At 48.1% G+C, this 10,889-nt stretch overlaps 4 protein-coding genes across 4 annotated transcripts; 3 read left to right on the top strand and 1 right to left on the bottom strand.

Annotated features, from left to right (window-relative positions):
* Positions 1 to 41: 41 nt before the first annotated feature.
* On the top strand, positions 42 to 1,593 carry DFJ58DRAFT_848431 (uncharacterized protein; the record flags this gene model as incomplete). Its single annotated transcript, XM_041393635.1, has 4 exons — positions 42 to 593; positions 650 to 1,117; positions 1,173 to 1,418; positions 1,471 to 1,593. Coding segments are annotated over 4 exons (1,389 nt in total), but the record flags the coding sequence as incomplete, so codon positions are not given.
* Positions 1,594 to 2,579: 986 nt separating this feature from the next.
* Positions 2,580 to 3,161, bottom strand: DFJ58DRAFT_671594 (uncharacterized protein; the record flags this gene model as incomplete). Its single annotated transcript, XM_041382972.1, has 1 exon — positions 2,580 to 3,161. A coding segment is annotated over one exon (582 nt), but the record flags the coding sequence as incomplete, so codon positions are not given.
* A 1,710-nt stretch (positions 3,162 to 4,871) lies between these two features.
* Positions 4,872 to 7,709, top strand: DFJ58DRAFT_736936 (uncharacterized protein; the record flags this gene model as incomplete). The annotated part of the gene is made up of 9 exons (XM_041386876.1): positions 4,872 to 5,042; positions 5,096 to 5,462; positions 5,493 to 5,992; positions 6,041 to 6,235; positions 6,299 to 6,463; positions 6,516 to 6,952; positions 7,002 to 7,218; positions 7,266 to 7,628; positions 7,674 to 7,709. 9 exons carry the CDS (start codon positions 4,872 to 4,874, stop codon positions 7,707 to 7,709), a joined length of 2,451 nt encoding a protein of 816 aa, XP_041235358.1.
* Positions 7,710 to 8,080: 371 nt separating this feature from the next.
* On the top strand, positions 8,081 to 9,657 carry DFJ58DRAFT_736937 (uncharacterized protein; the record flags this gene model as incomplete). Its single annotated transcript, XM_041386877.1, has 5 exons — positions 8,081 to 8,474; positions 8,526 to 8,670; positions 8,726 to 9,067; positions 9,122 to 9,339; positions 9,389 to 9,657. The coding sequence occupies 5 exons, from the start codon at positions 8,081 to 8,083 to the stop codon at positions 9,655 to 9,657; spliced, it is 1,368 nt and encodes a 455-aa protein (XP_041235359.1).
* Between the last annotated feature and the right edge of the window lie 1,232 nt (positions 9,658 to 10,889).

Genomic DNA, 10,889 nt, shown 5'->3' on the forward strand with positions numbered 1-10,889 from the left:
AATATGACGAGGAATACACCGCTGATGCTGGAGTACTCCAGGACATTACTCCCCGTGTGCGGCACGCCGTAGGCGTCCAATGCGAGTCTAGTATGGTGGGGGTCACCGTTGGCGTCCAATGCGAGTCTAGTATGGTGGGGGTCACCGTTGGCGTCCAATGCGAGTCTAGTATGGTGGGGGTCACCGTTGGCGTCCAATGCGAGTCTAGTATGGTGGGGGTCACCGTTGGCGTCCAATGCGAGTCTAGTATGGTGGGTGCCACCGTAGGCGTTCAATGCGAGTCCAGTATGGTGTGTGCCACCGTAGGCGTTCAATGCGAGTCCAGTATGGTGGGGGCCACCATTGGCATCCAATGCGAGTCTATTATGGAATATCCCTCCTCACCTCGCATCCATGCAAAGTTGGACTGTGGAGTACAGACAGATATTCACAGTCAAGATGATCGAGATGTTGATGATTCAAGTGATTGGGTGTCGGTTACCTTGGCCGATGTTGCGAAGATTTACAATCCCCCTTCAAGCATGCTCATGAATATGGGGTGGGAGGATGCAAGTCTACCGCATCCTGATGAAGGCATAAATGAACAGTATACGGTATGTTTGTCAATCCCTCATCTGATAATCGACTAATGATGCGATCATCAATAAAGGACGATACTGGATATGAATTAACATCAGGAAATCTCAGTGATCATCCTGGTGATGAATCACATATTGAATCAATTCATCTGGAAGCATCGAGCACTTCCCAGAGCTACATTTCGCATACGCCCAGCCTTCCCGATGATCCTAGTCTGATGTGCAACGCCCATTCTTCAGGCGAACGGCATGACCATCCCGGTCATGATACGGTGCAGAAAACATGCGGCTTGCCTGCCTCACCTCCGTTAAAGTCAAGATTACGCGATCACAAACAGGCTCGCCCGACAAACACTCCTGCTGTAGCCCATCAAACACAAGGTCCATCGAAGCCTGGACGTCCAGTCGTATATGCTACCCAAAGGCCCGCACTGAAGGGTAAGGCCTCCAAAGTGTCGCAAATGTCTACAGCGCACCAGTATACAATCCAAGGTCTCCTTGACGAGTCTCAGACAGGGGGAAACAGTGTTACGCAATCTGTATGCTTTTCACGAAAGATATTCATGTATAATTTGAGCTGAAATAACTACATAGATTGCCGCCTTTCTCATGGACCCTAAAGGACTAGATTTCCTCCAATCTACCATCCAATCGAATCATGATTCCTGGTTGGCCATCGCTCGGCATGTGGCATTACTGCTTCGTGATGAATGCATGTCCCATGCCATGAGCAGAGCAGCATCGTCATTGATGGCGATTGAACTATGGGTCAAGGATATAGCTATTGAGTGCGATGAGGTACTTCGCGATCAGACTGGCGATTCAGTCCTTCCCCAATTGGTAGGCAACTATGCCCTTTGCGATCGTGCTATTCTAACTTCCAAATTGGCAGGCTCATTGTGTGATTGTTGAACTGTCGAACAGCGCCTTAGTGGATGAGGACTCGTTGCGCTGCACACTGCACAGAATTTGGGTAAAGTCATTGGTTGACAGTCGTACCAGTCTGCTGGACTGACCATCATGTTCCGCCCATTAGACTAATGATAACATCAAGTCCATGAAATCCGTGCTCCGATATCTCCTACGTGTATCTCGGCCTGATAACAATGACCCATATGCCCCTGGACTTCGAATCCTATCATCGGTGATGGCAGATCGATCCATCGTCCTGCCAGCTCATAAAAGATAAACGCACAAAGTGACATAGTATCTAATAGCGAGTACTACGGTCGATGTTTTGTGGAATGTGTTTCGATACCAGGAAATTCAGACAGATGTTGCTCAAACTATTTCTCAACCACATTCATGCACATGGACAAATATTCACATATCATTGAACGTATGTACGATGTGATTAGACTAGATGTGCTGAGTGGAAAGGTTATAGCACAAACACGGGTCCTTTGAAACAACACAATTCAAATTCAAGTATTCCAAAGCGATTGGAAATTCTTATTTATTTCGTAACATTTGGTTTCTGACTGAGAATTGCGAACGCCTCAGGTGGACTATCTCGTTGTACTCGGTTCCATCTGGTATGAGATGTGACTATTGTTATGTTAACTATACTGTAGTCACCGAATTAACCTCGCATCATGGAAACATAAAACAAGCATGCAACAATCTCGGACATCACATTCGTGATGTTCTTTGTGTTGCAAGTGTTAGCCGAAGAGAGGGCAAGAATCGATGTCTCTAGAATATACAAAGTTCATATGGTCTGGCTTCCACGCATTCGCATAATTTGTCATTTTTGACAAAGGGTGAGCTTACCATCGCTAACTGTGCAACATCGAGTCTATCTGTTCATTTGCAAATTTCTGCAGTCAGTATCGTCATTTAGTAGATCATCTCTGTTGATGTATTTACTGAATGCACCTGTTGGAGAGGAGTCGTCCAAATCTCAACGTGGTGAAATACAGACGCGCTCATTGGTACTGAATTGAACAATCATCTACGACATTTGTGCGTTACATCTATAGGAGCGGTGCAAGCAATCGTTCATTGTATGATACCTATGTCCCGTCTCTGTGCCGGAGTGAGCGGCCACTGGTACCATACACGTCCATAATTTTGAGAGCGTGCTCCATGGATCCATGACGGACATGCAATAGCCCTTTGCGTCATTCTGCATTGCAGACATGTATACTTGAGCTTCGTGTCGACCCAGCGCTGTCCGAACAATTGTTTTCCATGCGGATGGAAGATCATGTTGTATGCTGGTGCTTGACACTGCACATTCCAACACCTGTATATATCCAGGCCCCAAGGCCGGCCATCCCTCAGGTTTGAGTATGCCAACACCCTTGCATCTACCACGCGCTCTCGCACGCCATCGGGACGGGTGTTAATGGTTGCAAACGAGATGAAAACTGGAGATTGGTTTAGCGCGTGCCTGTCCTCCCCAAATGATTCTTCCATCGCATCCCAGATCTGCATGTCGAACACATAGACGTTTTCGATGAAACGATTTAATGCCGGGACGACAATGGAATCGATTGTTGATACACCTGCAAAAGTGAGGACAAAGTCGAACACGTCCCTACAATATGTTATATCAGATCGAAGCGAACTTGCATGAGAATCAAAGATGACTGACAGCTCGACGAAGCGCTTCAATAGATTTGCGCTTTCGGCCAGTCTGCCCGTAGCGCCACAGCAACATATAACCAGCCCACGAACGCACGGTCCTGCTCCCGATCCCTTGTTAATGGCTGCAATTGCCTGCGTGGCAGGCTTCAAATTGTCGTCTCCTATGTAGTTGGACAGCAGCTGTATTAACAATGATGATACTTAGTGAATGCTTTTGGTTGATTGGATGTCTGCCGACCTCATGAATAGGCACTGCCACTGGGTTCTGGGCGTTGCCAGACACGATTAGATTCCCCGTGTCAGTATCCGAATGACTATTGACGAAGATCAACAGGTTTCCCTCGTACTTGAGGTTTGCTAGCCACTGGAAATGCGGCGTCATGGCGCTCGGGCGATTATTTCCAGCTTTCAGGGATCGTGATGCCAGGCGAAGCTGAGGACCACACGTCTAAACAATCTATTCACCCAGAGGCATTAATGTCACATACCCTGGTTGGATCGATGCTGAAATGTTCTACGAGTGATGCCGACACGGTATTCGAGGCGTACGCGCTGCCGAATCCACTCCAAGATAAGAATATGCCAAGCAAGGGGAAGTAATTGCGATGCAAGAAGTCTTGTCTGACAGAGTATCCTTGAACCTTGTACTTTTAATCCCAGTTAGCAGCAGATAGATGACTAAAATACTATCACGACTCACTATAATTGGTATTCCGGCTGCACGATGACATCGAGGGCAAAGGAATGTATCCTGCGTCACTTTGAAGTCTCCGGTGAATTGATCTGGGGATGCGTCTATACATCCATGATCGCCCTGGCCCTTACTGATGCACACAGGGATATTGCACCCTTTGCCATTGCACCTCCATATAAACGATCCAACATCATGACAATAGATACAACACTACGCCATATATGGAAATCAGTAATTTCAATATCTGAATTTTATAGTTACATACGAGTTTTGGATCCTTGACTGTGTCAGTCGATTGATGACGTTGCCTTGTCGATGGATGTGCATCATCGATGTTCATTGCAGTACCATCATCATCTTCCATAATTGGAATCAATCGTACATACGATGCTTTGAGGGAATCAGCCTTTGGGCGTGCGCGCTTTGTAGTTGATGCCGCTTGTTGTGTGGCGCTTGGCTGATTTTTCGTTCTACGCGCACGGCCCGACGCTGCTGCTGACGCTGTCTGAGTTTGTGCGACGCCCGAGGCACCTGCTGCATTGACCGCTTTAAAGTGCTTTGAACGCAACATTTTTAACAAAAGCAGGATGGCGTGTGGCTCCAGGCAACAATCAACCTGGTTTCCCACGCGAGCGACCCTGGTAAATTACTCGATTTAGTCATGTTTAGTGCTGTCCAATTATGATCGTCATCATTTTTTAATGCCATAACATAATGTATTCATAATATCACGGCCAGCTAGCAAGCGTCTTGCTGCATCCGTCGTCACAAATATGATCATCAAAGTTGCAAGATAATCGTACATTGATGATGTAATGTAATGTAGTGGTTTTGCAATCAGATTGACTCCGCGAGGCCGCTGTATTATAAATCCTGATCATTATAAACCGATCGGATCGTTGTTCTGTGGTATCGGAAGCAAAAGGCAAGATTGGACATTAGTTCCCACGTCCACAAATGCGCCACGACAACAACTTGTACCTTGTACATGACAAAATAGATCATCGATGGCTTCCAACACCGGCTCTCACGCATCAAATTTCCCAACAGTCAATGCACTCGCATTAGAAATCAAAGACTACCCCGAGATTTTCGCAAATGTCGTTTTATCGTATGAAGCGTCGGTGGTTATTGAGAATAACAAGGCTTTATTAGCATTGGGTGAAGGAGTGGCACCGGTACGTTCTATGCTCCAGAATAGTGTGATTTGAATCACCTGTCGAATTCGTAGATCGAGATTCCCGATGCATGCGTCGATGGACTTAGACTCGTCGTCCACCAACTCCATCTATACCAATCTACTGCGAAGGCCTTGCAGGATCTTCCAAAATCAGACGCTGTCAACAAAGAACTGCAACTCTACATTTCTATCTCTGCATACCTAGCATCGACTGTAACTGCTTTTAAAGGAGAGCTGGGGACGGACAATACAACGAGCTCCAACGCGATGTGGAGGTCTGCGCATTTGGATTTTCATATTGCCCTCGCATTGGAGGACAGCGCATTTACGCAGGAGCAACAGACAATCGCATTGAAAGCGATCAGGCGCTCCTGGAAGCACTTCCGGGAGAAAAAAACGTACAAAAGGGTACAAGACCGTGAGTGATACATTGAACATCCTAACGTAGAGGTACAAGCATTTGATGCGTTCTCTATTCCAGTGACAGGTGCTGGAATGCACAAGGCCTTCTGCCTGAATGGTGACAACATGTGTGGTGGCCCATTCGAGCATACGCGCGAGCAATCCGAGTTAATCGCTTCTACCATTCAGACCCTTGAATCCGAGCCAGAGGTCGAAATGAAACAGGAGAGGGTCGTACGTTTTGACGATCCTACGCCATCGTTTTCGATCGAAATCACAAAAAGGCCTCCTCAGAATGCGTCGGGCAGTTCCAAATCGAAGTCGTCGAAGGGCAGGAACATAAAGGCCACTGCGCAGTCGGTTATTAATGCGCAAGACTCATCTGACGACATGGTCGTCGACTCGCAGAATGTTGAGGAGGATCCCCCAAAACGAGTATCCAGTGCGAAGTCGAAGAAATCAGGACAGGGTGTGCCTCGCAAGTCTATCGCGCCGGCATCTGGCAGTGGTCAGCTTAGATCTTCAGTGTTGGCATCTAACGAAGAGGTACGATATTTTTATAGCCACTTTGATTATCTACATGATCCACTATAGGAAAGCCACTCTGAACAAGTCGCTAATCTTTTCGAAAGCAAGGAAGATGCGAAGAAGACATGCAAACCACGGAAGGCCTTCAACAAGGGCAAGCGTTCCACACGAAAGGGGAAGAAGAAAGATGTGGTTCTTGAGGCTGAGTCTGAGGAGGAGCAGCGTGGAGACGCTCGCACCCTTGCTCAAATTGAAGCGGAAGTACGTTTCTCTATTAGTTGCTCTCCCTATGTCGCTCCAAAGAACTGATCGACTTTTTCGAAGGCAAATCCCGCAGCGAGGCGTTCTGGGCGGAAGAAAGGAGGTAGCCGCGTCATAGAGTCTGAAGACGACGAAGAAGATCACTCGACAGCGACTGCGATGGTGTCTGCGAGTGACCTCGCAGTAGGTCATGATGCGATAGAGTCGGATTCCGGGAACGCATCAGAGGTACTTGTAGGACAAAAGCACTGAAGTGCTGCTGACATTTCTCAACGTTTAGCGAAATGATCTCTCTGACATTGAAATGTCGCAGGACGGTGCGGAGGAGCTAGACGAAACAATCCTACCTACTGGGCTAGAGAACTGGGAGGCCTGGAACCAGATCGCATTCGAGGAAGGCAATTCGCAGATTTTGTTAAAGTTGGGGGCGTGGATGCTTCTTCGATTTCGGCAGCTGGCGATGATTCCCGTGGACGCCGATCTCAATGGCCTGATCATTCCGCAAAGTCCAAGGGGGATGAACTTTAATAGCGAGGACGACTTTTATGAGGCTATTGGAATGGAGCGATTGTATTCTGCCATTGCTCACATCGACACACGTCCTAGATACATGAGATATCTCCTGCACAGACTTGGACGGTCGCTCGCTTCAGCAGACAATGCTGATGGTCACTCCAACAACTTGTCTGTAGGCTCACCGCCAGCAGTCACTATCGGGTATGTCTGACCGAACTATATACATATATAGAACTCACATCAGCATCAGCATGATGTCGGATATTTCTGTACCATGGATCCCTCTCAATAGCGAGGTGCATGATGACACGGCTGGAGATACAACTGACGAGCAGGGCATAGTCACACATGCCATGCACGAAATGGCCATTGACAGTGATGGTGTCCCGTTGGATGAGTTACTTGATAAGAGTGCCCTCAACGACGGGAAGCGCAAGAGAACGTCTTCTCAGCCATCGCCACCAAAGGTACGTCGTCCTGCGTTAATGATTTCGCTCGCCATCACACCGTACAGAAGGATGGTGGTCGTGGACCATCGAAGCGTCCGAAGCCAGTCATTCAACCACGATCTGCGTCGGTACCTCCTATCCCATCATCGACTGTCTTGGTCCCGTCGACTGCTGCAGCCCCATCGACTTTCTTGGTCCCATCGACTTCTGTAGTCGCATCGACAGTCTTAGTACCATCTACCCCCGAGCCTCACGCATCGGACGCTGCTATTCGGAACGTCGGTACCGCCAGTGGAGAGGATGACGAGATCGATGCTGTCGGAGATGTTGATGATGAGCAATCTTTCAGCTCTGTTGCTGCTGATCCTTCGTCTATCACACATTCCAGTTCTGTCATGGAATCGTCGTCAACCGCTGGAAATGCCAATGTGAGTTGATGTGTCATTCGTCGATGCAACTCACCAATTCTGTAGGACTGGCTCGAAAACATGATCTCTCCACCCAGCTAAAGATACAATCTGATCAATTTCCACTCAGCAACGTTAGACCGATACGTTAGATGATTGTACAATACCACTGTTGCGCTCACGGATGACCTTACCTAGTATTCGAATCATGTTGATAGATAGCAATGCTGCAATTGATTGAATGTGCATGTTGTACCTTTAGTTTATTTCTCGCCGAGGGTATGACCAATAAGACAAAGAAATTACAACTGAATCTTCGTTGAGGTGTGGGATTTCATTTGTCGCCGTTGGACAGATTCATTATGTCATACGCCATATTTCGGTTTGCCTGAATACTTATCATATTATTAAATTAGGTAAACAACCTCATTTGCATTTATCCCTTCGCATGTTCAACGCCACAATTCTCTCTCATGTCGCCTACAAGTCTTGATCTAACGGTTGGGCTGCTGGGAAAGCAGGTCCCGAAGAAAAGCCAGACTGTCAAATGGAAGAATGGACATACAACTGTTCTTCCAATGGTCTGCAGTGACACAAACGTCAATGTTTGCGAAGCCGTTGACATTCCCATTATCAAATTCATGGCCGAATTTCCAATCTCTTTGTCAACATCAATGAACGTTCTGCATCTGAATAAAGAAGCGCTTGGGCGAGCGGACATCGTCGACGTCGTCGGGACTGCGCTGGGCTCAAACATGCCAGTTGTAATCAGAGGTGTGGCCCATGATATTGTAGATGGAAAGCTATCAGCGGCATACCTGGACCAACACTTCGCGATCTCTCCTTATCGTCCTGTGTGCATTCATGGTGAAATTTATATTTAAGCCTGATGTACGCTGCATTGTTAATCGATTCTAGATGTGATGATGCGATCGATAGACCATGTCCACCCCACAATATCTGGCACGATCGAGTCATTCTTCCAGTCAATGGATGACCCATCAAAAATACAATGCATCCTCGACCTCCCACTTTCTCAAGCAGCGATGCCGAAATCTCTCAGGTTAGTGTTACAATTGTCTATGTCAACACCCTCTCATATTGCTACAATCGTCCAGGAACATCGATCATGGGCTCGTGCACGGCTGGAATCAAACGACCCATAGTGTTCCGATTGTTTCAAAAGTCCACCCTGAGAATTTCACGGTGAAGGCATGGGGCATGCTGCATCATGCCGGATTTCTGACTTATCCACATCACGATGCGGAGGGCACGTCAACATGGGTACGAATGGAGGCTGGGGCCAAGTTCTGGGTGGTTTTCAGACCCAAGGACCGATGGGAAGATCGGAGCCATATTCAAAATATTGCAACACGGCTTGTCAACTTCGCAGAGCACAAGGCGTGGTTGAAGCAACACTGCGACGCTGAGTTGATAACCCTCCTAGCTGGTGACATGTTGTAAGGCGGCCGTCATCTTTCAGCAATCTCACTAATGTCGACTACGATATCCAGAATACAGCCACCTTGCACGATGCATGCGGTGTACACACCCATTGCCTCATTTGCTACAGGTGGCCACTTCTACCATTATGCTTGCATGCACCTCACCGAACTCGCCCGGTACATCGACGTTGAAGTAGCTGACTCCACAACAAACCAGGCCCTTGAGCATGCGTTAGAGACACTTCGTCGCATGGTCATCGCGATTCCCTACCTGTCCCCCCAAATAGGTGAGGTTTCAGTCTCTGGACGGGCATCTGAAACTCATGGCATGATCAGTGTTATTCAAGCGACCGCTACTCGGTCTCTGCATAATGGCGACCAAGGCAAGGCAGTATCGCGCAAAGGGAAGTAGCCGAAGGTCTGTGTGTGATACTGAGACTGCACAGCCGAGCATTGACATATCGGACGTTATACTTGATTATTTCGGATCATCTGAGTGGGTATCAGGAAGCCATATCCTATACCAGGGCAATCAGTTCATCCCCGGCGATCTTGTGGACAGGGAGGACCTTCGCCGTGTATTGACAAAATCGCTACAGTTGTAGAACGTCTGGGCAGCAAACAGGACTAACGAAGCGCTGTGATGCAGAATGTGTACTTGTATTCGCGCTATACTCAAGAGACATATGGCGGAGGTTTGTGTACGTCCTTGGAATTTGTCATGAAACATGTATGGCACGATCGTATCGATGGACCCGCTTAGCAAACACAAATGGACCATTGTTACTCTAGTTACTACCACGTCATCTAGTACTCTACTTAATTTACTGGAATCTGCGTTCGTAAGACAGACAGACAGATGACAGTAGATTTGACAAGTGACACATGAAAGCCAATTGTATTGTTGTGCCCTTCCGGCACGTTTAAGTCTACGGGTTCGAACTCAGACGTGGCGTGAGAACATCACGTGATGTGATGTTCAAATTTCGCGTCGACGTGTTCACTCTTGTTACTCTTTTCCCTTTACCTCCATGATGACGAGTTCTACGCCATGTCTAGGTTCTTCTGTTACATTGAATCTTATCCCTCCTTTCTTTCTGCGTCCTCGCTTCCCATGGAAGCAACAGAGCAGTTTGCACTGGCGCTTGTTGTGTATCATTTCTTTCTTTGCACTCGCGCCCTCGCTCCCCATGGGAGCAATAAAGCAGTTTGCTCTGGTGTTTGGTGTGTTTCATTTGTCTCTTTCCACCCACACCCTTAGCGGGTTTCTCTGACACTTGCTGTGTGTCATTCGCCTCTTTGGTCTCGCGTCCTCGCTCCCCATGGGAGCAACAGAGCGGTTCGCTCTGACGCTTGCTCTGTCCCATTCGCCTCTTTGCTCTCGCGTCCTCGCTCCCCATGGGAGCAACAGAGTGGATCGCTCTGACGCTTGCTCTGTCTTATTCGCCTCTTTGCTCTCGCGTTCTCGCTCCCCATGGGAGCAACATAGCAGTTTGCTATAGCGCTTGCTGTGGCTTATCCACCTCTTTGCTCTCGCATCCTCGCTCCTCATGGGAGCAACAGAGCGGATCGCTCTGACGCTTGCTCTGTCTTATTCGCCTCTTTGCTCTCGCGTTCTCGCTCCCCATGGGAGCAACATAGCAGTTTGCTATAGCGCTTGCTGTGGCTTATCCACCTCTTTGCTCTCGCATCCTCGCTCCTCATGGGAGCAACAGAGCGGATCGCTCTGACGCTTGCTCTGTCTTATTCGCCTCTTTGCTCTCGCGTTCTCGCTCCCCATGGGAGCAACATAGCAGTTTGCTATAGCGCTTGCTGTGGCTTATCCACCTCTTTGCTC

Source organism: Suillus subalutaceus (assembly GCF_016647625.1).
Source record: "Suillus subalutaceus strain FC151 chromosome Unknown DFJ58scaffold_307, whole genome shotgun sequence".
NCBI lineage: Eukaryota > Fungi > Basidiomycota > Agaricomycetes > Boletales > Suillaceae > Suillus > Suillus subalutaceus.